The 18,606-nt window shown below is 45.2% G+C and overlaps 1 protein-coding gene across 3 annotated transcripts in view; it reads left to right on the top strand.

Annotated features, from left to right (window-relative positions):
* LOC124608822 (DNA-directed RNA polymerases I, II, and III subunit RPABC3) overlaps nt 1-18,606 on the top strand; it is a 483,494-nt gene that overhangs the window by 238,801 nt on the left and 226,087 nt on the right. For 2 of the 3 annotated variants that reach the window (XM_047140017.1, XM_047140018.1), the window contains exon 2: nt 2,607-2,690. In XM_047140017.1, the coding sequence (XP_046995973.1) occupies nt 2,607-2,690 (84 nt within the window). Of the gene's footprint in view, nt 1-2,469; nt 2,495-2,606; nt 2,691-18,606 lie in introns of those variants that run through there. The other variant, XM_047140019.1, reaches the window with a different exon arrangement.

The following is an 18,606-nucleotide window of genomic DNA, read 5'->3' as shown; positions in this document are numbered from 1 at the left end:
TCTGCGCCTTTAAATTACGCCATCCTGCAAGAACACTTTCAGTTGAGGAAGTTACCGTGGTCCATGACAGAGGAACAGATGGCACATCGTTTCTGTTGCTTCAAAGAAACGGTTCAATAATTCGGAGATGGACCTTTCGGTGTTTGCATCTCATTGTTATAGGATACATACGAGACGGATGTCATATCATATCCAGAATTTCCAACCAAATTGCAGAAGGGATAGTGTGTTGTTGAAACTGAGAGCACTTGACCCGCCGGATGGAAATCCGATTTGTAACAAAGGAGAGAGTGGTGCCTATGTCGTTTATCTTACCGAGTGTCTTGAAATGGGTGGCACGCAGCCTACAAAAAAACCCTCACTGGGAAGTCGTATGCCGAAGAATTCCTGAGTTAGGGCCATGATACTGTCGGACCAACTTTGAAAATCGGAAACTTATTCTTCCATCTTACAGCGCCCCAGTACTCCGGCTAAAAGTTTGTAAAGACTTTTCAGCAGTCTGCCTCCAAGTTCTTGAACACCCGCGCTACGTCATTAATATTGTCACGTGTCACTTAAAGTTGTCATGAAACGTCAGCTTCTTCCCACAAATGAAGATCTCCTTGAGGCACGTGGGGTTGATCATGCGGACGCCAGAAGCCATTGGAACGAGAAAGAAATGTATTAAGTGCAGTGGCTATTGTTCAGAATTAGCGAATTAAATAAGAATTTCCTCGTAGATTTTTTAATGTTCTATTTGGCTTTCTTGTAAGAGGTACCAAATGAGTTTGTCATGGCAGCTTCGGTGTATGTTTGTAGTTACTGAATTGTAATGGCAAGTGACTGTCCCACCCACTCTCTTCAAATGGTGAAGAAACCGTACATAATAATCATCGCTGCCATTGAGAAATCGCACTTCTTGCGTATCGGGAACCTTTGTCACATTGTGTATTACATGAATCATCACATGTTTTCGAGCTCGATGCACAGATAATTAGAAAACTTAGTTTGACAGGCGTTTGCAGTCACCCAGGGCACTTTTAAGATAGATTATCGGCAAATGAAAAGTCACTGCCAGCCATATACTCAGTTTTTTTTAAATTCCAGTATTTGGCAGTTTTGCGCTTCTTCGATAAATTAGGAATCTGTTCACAAGATACCAAATATGCAAATTAAATTACAACAGTTTTTTGCGAACATTGTCTGAATCGGACCGCACGCTTTATATTTAATGACCAGAGAGGGAGATGGGGGTCTCTTATAAGACATTGGATTTTGTTTTAGAGAAGCCAAATTCAATTATCTATCCAGCCTTCCTAATTTGGATTTCCGCAGTTTTGCTTATTCGCTTCAAAGGTGAATATTATTCAAGAAAGCTTCATACAAAAGCCCATGGCCCATGGATTTCCTACTCTTTTTAAACTGAAGGAGCACTGTGTTCATAATGAACACTCTGGGATAGTTCGTCGAAGAGGGGAAATAATTAATACTGCTGAACATTTTAAATCATTTCCACTTTCGGCATTAGTACTTAGTGGGTGTAAACCTGGGTACCGATATAACGTTTTCTTTCGTCTAGAGCAGCTACGACTTAATCTGCTATCTTCCCCAAATGAAAGGGGACTGGCATCAGTATTTTTCCGTTGTGTTTCACTTAAGACACGGACATCTAAATACCACGCAGTGTCTTGATTTACCATCTGTCTTAGCACACAAGTACAAGTGAGTTTTTGTTTTCACAGCATCTTTATAGTAACGTGCAAATTTTCGGAAAGAACGAATCGCGGCCTCTACGCTGACCATTTATGCCTTACGTACGCACAGCTTATGACGTAATACACTACAGACATTAACTGAGACCCTCGGGAGGACATTACAATTGCAGTGCTCGTTGCTATGTAACTTACGTAATAGGCGCACCAACGTCGTTGTAATTCCTGAATCTGCTCCCTGTCCAAGCAGGTGGCTGTATTGGAAGTGTTAACTCGTACCATTGAAATTACTCAGATACGTTTACGGTAACAGTTACGGAGCTGCTTCACTATTCGCTATATGACCGGTTAAGTCTGAAAAACAGTGACGTAGTTTTAAAACTGTCTTTTTCACAAGAGAACACTCCATGACACAGATTTGAAACGATGTTCCTGAGTTGTACTGCAACTCCGGACCTGGGGAACATTGCTCGGCGTAGCTCTCCGAGGAAGGCCACGGCGGCGGCCGCGCTGGCAGCTGCGCAGTCAGCTGACTGTGACGTCAGCGTGACCGCAACATCACCCTCCCCTCCCCGCCTGCTAACAGCGGCTGACAACAAACAACCGGGAAGTTGACTTGACTTGCCTCGCCCGCTCGTTTCGTCCTTTCCATAGCCGCGTGGGTTGTGCTAATCCTTGCGCTTGCGGCCTAAGCGCTCCGCTTCTTTCACAGTGGATCGGATTTCGTTACACTCGCCTGTCCAAATAATTCATTTATGGATTGTTGGTCGCTAATTTGGTGATGTAAGGAACTGCAGTTCGAGGTTGTAGCTTTTTATGTTATTAGCGTCAGCAGTCAGTGTCTTTAAGCGCCGGAAACGGCGTAACCGTTCTTTTGACTTGTTGCTTACTCTCGTTCTTTTCTTGTCTGTGCAGTGAGCCGCCTGCATTGCGAGAGTGAGTCCTTCAAGATGGACCTCATTCTCGACGTCAACACGTGGCTGTACCCCATGGAATTGGGTAAGTTATGAAACTGCATACGCACCGTATTTCTTGTATCTCCCGTTTTCTTTCCAAACCATCCTGCTGATACTGTCTGTAATTCTGGCGCAGTGCACTGAATCATGTGGAAGAAGCTTATTCACAAATAACATTGTTCCTAGTGACTATATTGTTAACATTTCAATCATCGTACCAACTTCTGCAAGTTTTATTTCAACTTTATTCTGTATTTTAGGGAATACAATACAGAATCTGCGTACGTGTAAAATGTCTTTTTTCCCCCTGCGAACTGAAAGTGAAGAGAGACGCGATTTAATATTCAGTTCAGATTATAAATTTCTACGCTACATCTCTCTTTCATTCTTGTCGTTTTCCATTAATTTATTTAGTTTCTTTGTACTAACATACAACGCGACGGGTGTAGCATTAGCTAAGCATACAGAGAATTGAGAGCCCACACAGGAATTGATTGAAGGTCGTGTTATAGCCAACTAGCCAGCTTGAGTGTAGATTTTAGAAAATGTTTACGTCTCCAACACAAAATTCTAAACACACTCAAAACACGGAAATATACGTGCACAATTTTCTTAAGTAAAGCTGGATGATAGGGCTCCAGGAGCAGTATGGTAAATCTAGAACAAGAAAATGGTACGTAGTAACGCCAAGAAAAATAGCAGTCAGTCGAGATTAATGTGATACATACGAAATTACTTCGTCGAGACCTAATAACAGGCCGAAAACTTCGATGTGCCTAACTTAAGTATATAGTTCTGCCCTTGTACCATGTAGAAAATACTATAATTTTTTACAACATCAAACTTTAAACTTGTAAAAAAGCTTCCACTAAACGCTTGTATGCCTTACCATGTATTCTTATGTGTAATTATTGTGATTGATGCTAGAGCATGTGTACTGAGTAGCTCACTGTAGAGAGACCCTTGAATGTAAGTCCGAAAGATGGCGGGCTGGGCGTGTCACGTGTGATATTCAATGCTGTGTTTAGTACCGGATGGTTACAATTAAGGTGCACTTACAGAGGTCCAGTGTGGTCTGTAGTCTCAATATGACAGCAAACTTGGTAGATTTCTAATACGTTAATGGGGAATCAATTTACACCGGAAAAATAGTTCCCATTGTGGCCACCAGGGACAAATATGGCACTGTGAATGCAAGAAAGATGTGTAGAAATGTTTTCATGTGTAATGGTTTAGTAACAGGACATGGGCAGAGAAGGTCAAACAAGTGAAAATGGCATAATGTTGATTTTATTATTAACTACGACTTACACAGTTTGTTCGATATGAGACTGTAGCCGCTGACGAGATGCTTTAAAACACCACATTTGCTCCTGGTGGCTACAATTGGAACTAATTTTTTTCCAGCGTAAATCGGTTCTCCATTAGTATACTGCCAAGTTTCGCTGCCATATGATTATTACAGCACACAGTGGACCTTCAAGAGTAGTTGCACTTAAGTCATAACCACCTGGTACTTCTTTTTTAAGATTGTCGTTCGATACTGTGAGGCTGATATAAAATACAATTTTTGAACAAGATGTATAGTTCCCAAGCAGAGTGCGAGTTCCTATGGTTAAAAGATTGTTCACTGAAAAGTTCATGGTTAGAATTTTCAAACTTAGCAGTTTTGGCGACTTGAAATTGATAGTTACCTAAAAGATTCTGCTGAAATGATTGTAAAGTTTGTAAGTTTGTGAAAATTATCATATTTCTGAACCAAATGTTCAGTTATCCGCTTTAAACACCCAGAACTCTTCTTCAGGTACTGCTACGTAGGGAAACATTCTAAAAGTAAATTTCGGTGATTTTTCGCGTTTCTCACCTGATACGTAGGGAGTAGTTTCGTGAGACTCAACATATCACACAAAATTGTTACACCAACGATGTAGTCTGGAGATAGTGTCTACCCGGATGGAAATCGTTCATGGAGTTGCATAAATTTCCGTCCTCCTTTTACTGTTCTTCCTGACTCATATGGATGATCGGCTTAATTTATAACAAGCAAAACTACGTCTTTCTGCACATGTCGAGAGTATCGTCAAATCCTAAGCAAATTTTATTTATAGAAGAATTACTAAATGATGCCCTACAAGTGGATTACTTAGTTCTGCACAGCAGAGGACAGAACGCAACTGGTAATTAAAGTACACGAAGTGTAGGTAGTAAGCTAGTCAAGCTCTTCTCCGGTGGTTTGATTGTACGAATCTTCGTAGATATGAATTTAACTAGAAGAAACCATTCCATATATGTACAAACAACTAGATTAGCGAACTTTCTCGTCTCATGTCATCTATACTAATACGAGGGTGGTTTGAAAAGTTCTTGGAACGGAATAGAAAAAAAGTACTTACATCACTGAAACTTTTTTTAATTTTTCAATGTGGCCTCCTTGTAGATTAATGCACTTGGTCCACCGATGTTCCGGTGTCTTGATCCCATCTCGAAAATGAGTTTCCTCCAGGTCTGCAGAATACTTGTCAACTCCGGATATCAATCCTTCGTTTGAAGTGAATCTTCGTCCATAAAGAAAAATTTTCAGTTTTGGGATGAGATGGAAGTCTGACGGAGCCATATCAGGTGAATAAGGCGGGTGTGCCAACAATTCATACCTTAGTTCGTGTAATTTTGGCATGGCGACGGCACATGTGTGCGGGCGTACATTGTCTTGATGGAAAATGACTTTCTTCCTTGTTAAACCTGGTGTTGGCCCACCCTTAACCTTGATGATAGCTTCCACTCTTGCAGGCATACGTTCGATCAGGTGCTGGAAGGTTTCTTGGGGAATGGCAGCCCATCCTTCACGGAGTGCTGCTCTGAGGAGAGGTATCGATGTCGGTCTTTGAGGCCTGACACGAAGTCGGCGTTCCAAAACATGCCGAAGGTGTTCTGTAGCATTCATATCAGGACTCTGTGCAGGCCAGTCCATTACAGAGATGTTATTGCCGTGTAACCACTCCACCACAGGCCGTGCATTATGAACAGGCGCTCGATCGTGTTGAATGATGCAATCGCCATCCCCGAATTGCTCTTCAACAGTGGGAAACAAGAAGATGTTTAAAAGATCAATGTAGGCCTGTGCTGTGATAGTGCCACGCAAAACAAGGGCTGCAAGCCGCCTCCGAATTTTACTGTTGGCACTACACACGGTGGCAGATGACGTTCACTGGCATTCGCCATGCCCACACCCTGCCATCGGATCGCCACATTGTATACCGTGATTCGTGACTCCACACAACGTTTTTCCACTGTTCAATCGTCTAATGTTTACGCTCCTTGCACCAAGCAAGGCGTCGTTTGGCATTTACCGGCGTGATCTGTGGCTTACGAGCACCCGCCAAGTTTTGTCACCTCCCGCCTAACTGTCATAGTACTTGCAGTGAATAGTGATGCAGTTTGGAATTCCTGTGTGATGGTCTGGATAGATGTTTGCTTATTACACATTACGACCCTACTCGACTGTCAGCTGTCTGTCAGTCAATGTACTCTTTTGTACTGTACGTGTCCCTTCAAGTTTCCACTTCACTATCACATGGGAAACAGTGGACCTATGGATGTTTGGAAGTGTGGGTGTCACTCGTGTCATATGTCTGTACACGAGAATTCCAATCACCTGACCACGTTCGAAGTCCGTGAGTTCCGTGGAGCGCCCAATTCTGCTCTCTCACGATGACTAATGTCTACTGAGGTCCCTGATGTGGAGTACCTGGCAGTAGGTGGCAGCACAATGCACCTAATATGAAAAACGTATGTTTTGGGGGGTGTCTGGATACTTTTGAAGACATAGTGTACTACTCTTTAAAACTACTGAGCGAATTTTCAAGGATTTTCACACGTAACTTGGGCATAGCCTGGGGCAACATACAGCCTTTATTTTCTCGGAATCGGATCACGAAGAAAAAACTTAATTTCAAGTTTTGGAGTCTTCTCAGCCTGCATCGAGATGTCCACATGAATGGGATCGAATCTTCAAAACCATCTGTTCGGTGAAGTTAGTTGGGTCCCAGGTATCACATCCTGCAGCCATTCACATCCGTGGGCCCACGTTTGCGAGAAATCGACGAAGAAAGAAATTCGGAATGCCGCCTAATATTCTAGAGCGTAAAAAATAGTACACAGGGAGGTGTTGTGGCGTAGTGGTCAGTCTACGTTCCTGTGCAAAGGGTTGTGGTTTTGAATCTCGTCAGGTGTGATAATATTTATTTTCAAGTCTTCATCGAAATTGTTTTGATCGTTATATTTATGACGTTAATTGGTTTAAATGTAATTTCTAACCCTTTGCCGTAAGATTTTAACCATGGTATTAACTGTTTCATTTTCTTTTATTTTGTCTTTAAAACAGAACGACTGCAATCTTCGTGCATGTGATTTTAATTATTTTTTTTTATTTTTCGTAATATTAGAAATCCTGAAAATGCTGAACTGTAAAGAAAGACTAAATAATCTGTTTCTATTGGCTGCCCAATGGTGTCAGAATTGTATTTTTCGTTACGTGACATACCTTGTTTTGGAGCGTAGTCGTCAAATATTTAATGGTCATACAAACATCTAACACACAAATTCTTGTCGCGTCATGGACAAAAAACGGCAGATGAAAATTCAGAAAGAATACATTATAAATAAAATTTCAAGTAACACGAAGAATAGAAACAATGAATGAAGTAAGCCGGGGCGAGTCGCTGGTTTAAGTAAAGTAGATAAACGAAACAATAACTTCACATATGTTGTCTGTTCCCATTCGATAATACGTATACTATGCTTTAATGTTGTAGTGCTCATCGATCTTTTACAAAGAAACGTCCTTCGTGCACAATTGTGAGCTATAAATAACATATAGTTCCCATCAAGTGTCATTTTGCTTCAAAAAGCCATTCGAAGGTGGAATTGATTGTAATCGTTAGCAATTCAAAGTATTCATCGTATTTGGCTCTTAAGTACGGTGCATTAATGGCATTATCAGAAGTTTTGGTGATTTATCTGACGATATCAGACGTCTGACAGATAACAAAGCTATGTTGAAAATGTTTCTCCCTGAAACTATTTCTGCTCAGACGGAACCTATAGCACATTTAAATTTTGCAACATGAGGTCGTAAGTAATACGCAATTTGTATCAATCAGTATAAGGAATTGTTTCATAGCTTTTAAAGTACCTCATCATAGAGCATTACGTGTTGCACAAATGATCTAAAAGACTAATTGTGGCAGCACTCCAGCACAATGTTCAAAAATCTGTAGTGATTTCTTCGCTACATTTGTCTTCATACTTCCAAAGCAAGCTTCTTGAAGTCATTTCTACTAGAGGTGCGTAATCTGAAACAACGCTAGCTTCCTTTATATTTGGAGTTCCAGCATACAAGAGACAATGGCTGTATGCTGGTGCCACAAAACATTTGAAGAAGAATAAAAATCAGGGAACGAAGAAACGGATTATAGAGTGGTTCTCACGGCGATAGAGTGCCACGTATAAAACAAAGTTAATTACTTCTCTTATCATCGACGTCGTTCCTCTTTTTCAGTAGACCCGTTTACAATGGTTGCTGACGCAGCCGCTGTACGTTTGTGTTCATGAGTTGATCAGCTGCGCAACGATATCTGTGGTTTATCGTTCTTTGACCTCTTATCTGTTAGAGTATACTGTGCAGGATAACCTTATCTGTGCTGTAACTAATCCTTGAGTGCGTTCGTTAACAGCTGCTGCTTCACGTTTAAGTCGCGGTATCTAAATCCTGCAGTTACTTACCAGTTTTGTAAAATGCTATATTATTTTACTTTCAAATGAAATGCTTTGACAAAAATCTTTATCATTGTTACAGAGTACGTGTGTTTTCCATCTTGCTCTCAGTTTGTTTTGTATGCTTGTTTTATAAGACTATAAAGTCTACTGTTATGTTAAATAACTAGAGCTAAAATTCAGTGCTTTCCTTGGTGGTGGGAGGGTCATGGTAGAGATCAGCAAAGCTTTCGCTTTCGACGCGTATCATCTTCACCTGTCCGCCGTTTCTCTTTAAAGATACACGCTGTCATACGAAATGAGTGACTGCATTGATGAACTTCTGAAAGTTGCTGCTGTATATCTAGGTTGATATTGGTCAGCTTCATTATACGTATGTTGTAGTCGGTTCTTGTAACGTCTCAAAAGAGCTCCATGCAGTCTTGAACGGAAGCATAGTTCACTACAAACCATTACTAAGTATGTCTGCTAACATTCACACGCAAACGTATGACAGTAATTTTAACTGATGTTCAACATTAGTGATTTCAGCACTGCGCTCTTTGGTGAACTTAGAGTTACCGTCATTGTCCTAAAAGTTTTGCTCTCAGAACTGGTCTAACAAGGAGACGGCGCTTGCTCGTCACCACCTATTTCGTCCAAATTTGCGGTACATGCAGGGCTTGGCCAGAAATGAAAGTGACAGGAGCAGCAGCTCGAGATGACCAAACGTTTGGGAAAAAAATTGTATTTTTTGCACGGGTCAGGCGAGACATGAGCCACTTTTGTTTACATAGTTTCCAGGGAGCGGTTGGCGCAGCGGAAAGGCTACAGAATGGTAATCCGAGGGTCGTGCGATTGAGTCCTTATGCGGATACTTCTTTCTTTTCATTTTTTACATCACGCACTTTAGAAATAAACCGTTATAATGTACATGCATTTATTAATATGTTCATAAAATACATGAAAACGGAAGGCAAAGGAAAAGTTGAAATGGCAAATAAATTTCCTGGTTGTAACGCGTAAACGAGAACTTCGATTATGAAATTGGTTCAAACGGCTCTGAGCACTATGGGACTTAACATCTATGGTCATCAGTCCCTAGAACTTAGAACTACTTAAACCTAACTAACCTAGGGACATCACACAACACCCAGTCATCACGAGGCAGAGAAAATCCCTGACCCCTCCGGGAATCGAATCCGGGAGATTATGAAATTACTTTTATTATTTTACAGTTGGTGATTTATACGTGCATTCATCGTAAAAATAGGGAAGCAGTAATTTTCCCGACATTTTGCACACGTCATAAACACAGCATTTTTACAATTACATTGTTTTAAAGTTCCTATAGAAACGTGGTTTACATTCATAAAAATGTCCTTTCTCATTGCGTAGTTTGGTATAAAACCACGCATAACGCATAATTTTGCAAATATTGGGAAGGATAGCTGATGATGTACAATGGAATGTATTTTGATATAGTCTTCTCCAAGGACAAAGTGAAACTAACGGAATACGAAGTCTTTTACGGTTTAATTACAATCCCTTCTTGAAATATTATTTGCAGAGTACTCGTGAAAGCTGTAAGTACAAGCCTTTATTTACAATCTCGAACCTATCTTTGCCTTTCCTTTTGACACCTTTCATGAAAATATTGATGAATACAATGTACTTAGCAGTAGTTTGATTTGTTAACAGTGTAGGAAAAATTGAAAATAAAAAAGTTGCCACATAAGTTCTCGACCACACAACCCTCGGACTACCGTTCTATATTCTTTCCGTTGCGTCAGCCGCTCCCTGGAAACCAGCCTAACATAAATGGCTCATGCTTCGCTCACCCGACAAACCTCTTAATATAACTTAGAAGATTCATGTTCACAGTCAGTCATTTGTATTTCTGGGAGGGAAAAAAGGCTCCATGAGCCGCACAAATCACCCTCTCCATATTTTGTTCAAACATGTTTTTGAGAAGTAAACTAGTATAAAACTTACCAGTTAATTGCAGTGTTTCTCTTTCTAACCCTTTCATGTGTACAAGGGTCACTCTGAAAATTTTTGGGATTAATCTGTACTGATCCACTGTAACATTTCAAAAGAAGACCGGCGAGAACAGCATTCAGTGTGATTTATTACTCCAGCTTTCAGCAGTGTCATTATTAAAATGAGCGAAATGGCTTCCGTTATATTCTGCACCGAATTCAGTCACCATCGGCCATGTTTAGGAAACGGGTACATTTTCATGCGATATTTATTCACTATTTGAATGTGAGTCTGTGTGTACATCCCGTGTCTAAAGGGATTTTCGTTGGCGTGTGGGAATTAGTCTCTATTCATCGATACAATTCTTCATGGCTCCACGAATACAGATATGAAAGAAATTATGTTGGAGCTGAAAATAGATTTATAGGTAGTTACAGCTGCTGCCGAAGAAAAGGTTTCCTAATCAGAATGGTTAAAGAGAATGCCCGTCACATCAAGAACCACATTCAGAATAACCTCGAATATGCTGCCGTTCCCTATGATTTTACATCAGCGTGGCCAAGTGAGGAAAGTTTGGTAACTGTTTATGCCATGCCAGGAGCAGTAGACGCAGCGCCTGCATTGTTGTCAACAGATAGATGATATGCTCAACGACAGTAGGTGACAATCGATATTTGGTGCTTGATTACGTAAAATGGTACAGAGAACGCCAAAACACAGAAACCGTTTCACCACGGTTCCTCCTTTCAATCGCACCACGATCCACGAAACGGCGGATATTGAGACCCAGTGATACCTTTAACATTCTTCAGAGATTATGGGAAAGAACGTATTCACTTTCTAGCAGCAGTTTATCTTAGGACGCTGGAGCAACGAAGGGGACCTAATGGCCGGAAAAACGCGCAGGTCATTCCCGTATTCAAGAAGTGTCTAACGCTGATGTTGTATTCACGATTACGACGAGTTTGGAAGAGGAGTCGGATCTGGTGGTCTAGTGTTAAAGCGCTTGATAGGAAACCAAAAGGTTGAGAGATCGAATCCCAGTCAGACCTTTAATTTTCCAGTGTGCGTTTTAACTCAGCCTTCACGTCTCAGTGATGTGAGGAGTCGCTAGGAACAACTTGTGGTTTGGATTCCGCACCTTCCCGCGGTAGGATTACTGTATTAGGTTAGGGACATTAAAGTCGCCGAAGTGGCGTCTAATTGAAAGACTTCCACCTAGCCGCTGAGCCGCAAGAAACTATTATTATTTGGAGGAAGAATTGTACTCCACAAACATAGATCATGGGAAGATCAACTCGTTCTGTTCCTCCGTGAGATCCCCACTGTTCCTGCATGAGATGCCATGTTCCTAGACTTCAGGAAGGCATTAACACCGTCTCGCACTGCCGTTTAGTGAAGAAATATGGACCTATCGAGTGACGACCAGAGAATTCATCACGTCGCTCTTAACAGAACAAAATAGACAGATTTACAGGTAATTTCAGTACAACCCCAAAGAAGTGTGATAGGACCGTTAATGTTTACAATTAATTTAAATGATCTGGTGTATAACATTGGAAGCTCCACGAGTTAGTCACTGATAAGTAGCAACGACAAAATACTGTAACTAACTGCAGGAAAAAAAAAGAACCGGAGGAATGATAAATTAGGCAGAGACTGGCAGTTTGTCCTGAACGAAAGTAAATGTACCATATTACATATTAATAAGCGAAGAATTTTACTATTGTTCGATAACACAGTGGATGACAAATAAGTAGAAATACTAACCACCGTGAAATAACTAGGAGTAGCCCCCGGAGCAATCTAAATGTGGAATGACGACATAAAACGAATTGTAGGAAAAACATGCTGGGCTAAGATCCATAGGAGGAATCTGAGATCATGTAATCCATCCACGAAGGAGGTGAGATGCAAAACACTTGTTCGATTGATTCTTGAGTATTGCGCAGCAGTTTGGATTAATAGAAGACACAGACAAGACACAAAGAAGAGCAGCGCGTTTTATCACAGGGTTTTCTAGTCGGTCGCGAGAGCGTTTTTGAATCTGTGTCGGAATGGTTTGCAGATACTTCATCTTTTTACGTTGGACGTTACTGAAAACTTAACACGCTTACTGCGCGACGTAGTTTTATGGACCATGGTTTGGCTGGGATCTGTAATTGATTAAACTGCGTACGTTTTAACACGAGAACTATGGGAATAATAAAATATTGCGCGTGATCCTTGCAAAGAGTTTTTTCCTACCTTTTACTTGCGAAGTAAACATCACAGAAAAATTAATGTTGCTCCTCCTTGCCATGCGCAAAGATGGGCGTGTGAGAAGTGTGTGTATATACACTGAAGAGCCAAAGAAACTGGTACATCAGTCTAATATCGTTTAGAGCCCCCGCGAGCTCATGGAAGTGCCGCTACACCACGTGGCATGGACTCGACTAATGTCTGAAGTAGCGCTGGAGGGAATTGACGCTATGAATCCTGCAGGGATGTCCATAAATCCGTAAGAGTGCGAGGAGGTGGAGATCTCTTCTGAACAGCACGTTGCAAGGCATCCCAGATATGCTCAATAATGTTCGTGTCTGGGGAGTTTGGTGGCCAGCGGAAGTTTAGACTCAGAAGAATGTTCCTGGAGCCACTATGTAGAGATTCTGGACGTATGGGGTGTCGCATTGTCCTGCTGGAATTGCCCAAGTCCGTCGGAATGCACGATGGACATGAATGGATGCAGGTGATCAGAGAGGATGCTTAGCTATGTGTCACCTGACAGTCGTATCTAGACGAATCAGGGGTCCCATATCACTCCAACTGCAAACGCCCCACATCATTACAGAGCCTCCACCAGCTTGAACAGTACCCTGTTGACATGAGGGGTTCATGGAGTCATGGGTTTGCCTCTATACCCGTACACGTCCATCCGCTCGAAACAATTTGAAACGAGACTCGTTCGACCAGGCAACATATTTCCAGTCATCAACAGTCCAATGCCGGTGTTGACGGCCGAGAGGCGAAGCGTAAAGCTTTTGTGTCGTGCAGTCATCAAAGGTACACGAGCTCCGAAAGCCCATATCGATGATGTTTCGTTGAATGGTTCACTCGCTGTCACTTGTTGATGGCCCAGAATTGAAATCTGCAGCAGTTGGTGGAAAGGTTGCACTCCTGTCACGTTGAACGGTTCTCTTCAGCCGTCGTTGGTCCCGTTCTTGCAGGATCTTTTTTCTGCCGCAGCGATAGCGGAGATTTGAAGTTTTATCGGACTCCTTATATTCAAGGTATACTCGTGAAATGGTCGTACGAGTACATCCCCACTTTGTCTCTATCCCAGAGCTGCTGTGTCCCATCGCTCGTGCTCCGACTATAACACCACATTCAAACTCACTTGCCCCCTGCGGGTTCGAGGGTTAGAATAGGCCCGCGGTATTCCTGCCTGTCGTAAGAGGCGACTAAAAGGAGTCTCAAATGTTTCGGCATTCTGTGATGGTCCCCTCTCGGGTTTGACCTCCATCTTTCTAAATTGGTGCACTGTATCTGTCGTGCATTGAGACCTTTAGCCGGCTTTCTCGTCGTTGCAATGGTGTCCAGCTCGTTTTCCATCTCTTGGGCGAGGATACGTCCATGGGTGCGATTTCCACGCTGCACTGTGTAGTGTTGTTTTTCGCTGCGACGACGACCTCATACATTTTTGCACCTAAGATCCAGCACGGTAGCCAATCCGTTGTGGTGGGGCCGCCATGTACCCTGTTGGTTGTAGCCCCCTGACAACACAGGGATCGCTCTACTGATGCCTGCGCCGTTTACTCCCCATGTATGCCAAGGAGTAGATGCCCATCTCCCTGGAGCATCAGGACTCCCGGCAATGGCCATCCTGCCAGGTGGCCCTTGCTGTGGCTGGGTGGCGCCCATGGGGAGGGCCCTTAGTCGGAGTAGGTGGCATCAGGGTGGACGACACGCAATGAAGCGTGGCACACCATCTCTTGCTGGTGGCCAGCCACCAGCAGTCTCTAAGCGTTCGAGGGCTCATTTTAAAGGTAATGTTTATGACCCCAAATCGTTCCCATCCCTGGCCACACCATGGGAGGACGAAAGGCAATGAATGATAGTGACACGTATTCGCCCCGGTATCTCGTCTGTACCAGAGCTGATGGGGAATCCTTTGTCTCCGTGAAGCCTCAGTTCTTTGTAGAGCATTTAGAGGACAAGTTTGGGGAGGTGGAGGGCTTGTCCAAAATGCGCTCTGTGGCAGTTTTGATAAAAACGGCATCGTCCGCCCAGTCACGCAGGTTACTTGCTTGTGACAAGTTGGGGGATGTTCACGTTACCATCACACCACATAAGAGTTTAAATATGGTCCAGGGTGTTATTTTCCATAGGGACCTACTTTTGCAGTCTGATGACGAGCTGTGCGCCAACTTAGAGCGTAGAGGTGTTCATTTTGTCCGGCGCGTTCATCGGGGTCCGAGGGACAATCAGGTTGCTACCGGTGCCTTCATCTTGGCCTTCGAGGGTGATACATTACCGGAGAAGGTGAAGGTGATGGTCTACCGATGTGACGTCAAGCCCTATATCCCTCCCCCGATGCGGTGCTTTAAGTGCTGGAAGTTCGGCCATATGTTTTCCCGCTGCACTTCCAGTCTCACATGTCGAGATTGCGGACGCCCATCTCATCCCGATACTCCATGTTCTCCGCCTCCCATCTGTGCCAACTGTGGAGAGCCTCATTCACCTTGCTCGCCAGACTGCAGGATCCTACAGAAAGAACGCAAAATCATGGAATATAAGACCCTGGACCGACTGACTTACACTGAAGCTAAGCGGAAATTTGAACGGCTACGTCCCGTGCGCATGATGGCATCTTATGCCTCAACTGTCACTCCTGCTCCAGCTCCTTTAGCTGCACCACAAACAGTCAGCTCTCAGAGTCAGAGGACCTCACCTGCCCCCTTGACGATGGGGGCCCCTTCTCTCGCTGTTGCTCCCACACCATCTACCTCGGGAGCAGCACCCACTACACCACCGTGAGAAGCGTAAGTCTTCTTCAGCTTCTCTTGCTCGGAAGGGATCCCTTGGGTCACTCCCCATGTTCCTACCAGCGGCACAGCAGACACCAACCAGTGGCTGAAGAAGCCACAGGCCGCTGGTCGTCGAGCTTCGCGATCATCTTCGGTCCCGGAGACTGACTCCAATAAGCCCTCTCAACAACGACAACCAAAGGAACAGCGAGAGAAAACGACATTGAAGACCCGTAAGACCAAGATACCTGCAGTGGCAACTACTCCACCGCTACCTACAAGCTCTGCGTCTGAGGATGCGGTGGAGATTCTTGCGTCCGCTGAGGACCTCGATCTCGCCGGTCCCTCAGACGCAATGGATAGCACTTGCACGGGTGCTCCATCGGAGGCAGCAGGTGATCCAGGGGCGTAATCTGCCTTCCCAGTCCCGTTACGCCTTTCTCAGCCATGAACAATTCCATCCTCCAGTGGAACTGCAGCGGTTTCTTCCACCATCTAGCTGAGCTCCGACAGTTTATCAGCCTTCACCCTTTCTTCTGCATTGCTCTTCAGGAAACTTGGTTTCCAGCAGTGCGAACCCCTGCCCTCCGTGGCTATCGGGGTTATTATAAGAACCGGGCAGCTTATGAAAGGGTGTCTGGTGGCGTCTGCATATATGTCCTTAACTCTCTTCACAGCGAGTCTATCCCTCTACAAACAGCTTTAGAGGCTGTCGCTGTTCGGGTGTGGACGCCACAGGCTGTTACCGTCTGGAGTCTTTACCTTCCACCGGATGGTGATGTCGCGCAGCATGTCCTGGCTGCGCTGATAGCCCAATTGCCGCCACCTTTCTTATTACTGGGCGACTTCAACGCCCATAACCCTCTATGGGGTGGGTCAGTGGCGACAGGTCGAGGCGCCACCATTGAGCATTTATTGGCACAGCTCGATCTTTCGCTGTTAAATGATGGTTCCTTCACACACTTCAGTGTGGCGCATGGCACGTACTCCGCCATTGACCTTTCGATCTGCAGCCCTAGCCTCTTACCATCTGTCCAATGGAGAGTGCATGACGACCTGTGTGGTAGTGACCACTTTCCGATCTTTCTGTCACTGCCACAGCGTCAGTCTTCTGGGCGCCCTTGCAGGTGGGCAATGAATAAGGCTGACTGGGACTTGTTTTCCTCCATTGCCGCTATTGAGCCTCTCTCTAATGATGGCATTGATGCGGTGGTTCAGTCGGTCACCACGGGCATCGTTACTGCCGCCGAATCTTCCATTCCCAGTTCTTCTGGGTCCCCTCGGCGGCGGACTGTGCCTTGGTGGTCGCCTGAGATCGCTGAAGCGATTAAAGATCGCCGGCGGGCGCTCCTGCGTCACAAGCGACATCCCTGCATTGAACACCTCATTACCTTCAAACGTCTGCGTGCGCGGGCCCGCCGCCTTATCCGCCAAAGCAAGCAGGAGTGCTGGGAGCGGTATGTGTCCACCATTGGCCTCCATGTCTCTCCATCGCAGGTCTGGGCCAAGATCCGATGCCTCTGTGGCTATCGGACCCCTGTCAGCGTCCCTGCGCTCTCACTGAATGGAGCACTTTGTACAGACTCCGACGAAATTGCCAACCGCTTGGCAGAGCATTTTGCTCTGAGTTCCGCTTCTTCCAATTACCCCATGGCCTTCCGCTCCATTAAAGAGCGGATGGACCGTCGGAGCCTTTCTTTTCGGACCCACCATTCTGAATCCTACAATGCTCCATTCAGTGAGTGGGAATTTCACAGTGCCCTTGCCGCTCGCCCTGATACCGCTCCTGGGCCAGATCGCATCCACTGTCAGATGCTGAAACACCTTTCAGTGGACTGCAAGCGACGCCTCCTCGACCTTCACAACCGTCTCTGGGTCGAGGGTGAGTTTCCGTCGCAGTGGCGGGAAAGCATTGTCATCCCCGTTTTGAAACCGGGCAAGAGCCCTTTGGAGGTGGACAGCTACCGCCCGATTAGCCTCACCAACGTTCTTTGCAAGCTTCTCGAACGGATGGTGGGCCGGCGCTTGAATTGGGTACTGGAGTCTCGGGGCTTTCTGGCTTCGTCTCAGGGTGGGTTCCGTAAGGGCCGCTCCGCCACCGACAATCTGGTGAGTCTGGAGTCGGCCATCCGTACTGCCTTTGCCCGCCGTCAGCACCTGGTCGCTGTCTTTTTCGACATGCGGAAGGCGTACGATACGACATGACGTCATCACATACTTTCTACGCTTCATGGATGGGGTCTTCGGGGCCCTCTGCCGATCTTTATCCGAAATTTTCTGTCGTATCGTACCTTCCGCGTGCAAGTCGCGGCCTCCCATAGTTCCTCCCGAGTCCAGGAGAACGGGGTACCACAGGGATCTGTCCTCAGTGTCTGCAATAAACGGGCTCGCTGCGGCGGTGGGAAATTCTGTCTCCGCTTCCCTGTATGCTGACGACTTCTGCCTTTACTACCGCTCTACTGGCATTGCAGCTGTTGAACGTCAGGTACAGGGCGCTATCCGCAAGGCGCGGTCTTGGGCTGTAGCGCATGGTTTTCAGTTTTCGGCTGCCAAGACCCACGTTATGCATTTCTGCCGGCGCCGAACAGTCCATCCTGAGCCGCGGCTTTATCTTGCCGACGAACTCCTTGCTGTGGTGGAGACCCACAGGTTTTTGGGTGTAGTTTTTTATGCCCGGCTGACTTGGTTGCCTCATATTCGGCAGATTAAACAGGCGTGTTGGCGGCATCTAAATGCTCTGAGGTGCGTGAGCCACACCCGCTGGGGCGCCGACCGATCTACCCTGTTACGGCTCTACCAGGCGTTAATCCAGTCTCGTCTGGATTGTGGGAGCCTGGCTTATGGCTCAGCATCCCCATCTGCGCTGCGGGTACTGGACCCAATCCTACACAGCGGAATACGCCTTGCCACTAGTGCTTTCCGGACCAGCCCAGTGGACAGCATACGTGCGGAGGCAGGTGTCCCTCCATTGCGGTTCAGGCGCCAAAATTTACTGGCCGCTTATGCTGCTCATGTTTTTAGCTTGCCCGGGCATCCAAACTATTGTCTCCTGTTCCCGCGATCGGTCGTCCATCTGCCACAACGTCGGCCCCGGTCAGGTTATACGATCGCGGTCCGCGTCAACGAGCTTCTCTCCGGGCTTAGGGTTTTCACTGTTCCACCTCCTTTTCGGGCCACTTTGCGTACACGCCCATGGTGTGTTCCTCGCGCTTGCCTTCG

Source organism: Schistocerca americana, chromosome 1, assembly GCF_021461395.2.
Source record: "Schistocerca americana isolate TAMUIC-IGC-003095 chromosome 1, iqSchAmer2.1, whole genome shotgun sequence".
Lineage (NCBI taxonomy): Eukaryota > Metazoa > Arthropoda > Insecta > Orthoptera > Acrididae > Schistocerca > Schistocerca americana.
This window is presented reverse-complemented; position numbering and strand designations above follow the sequence as displayed.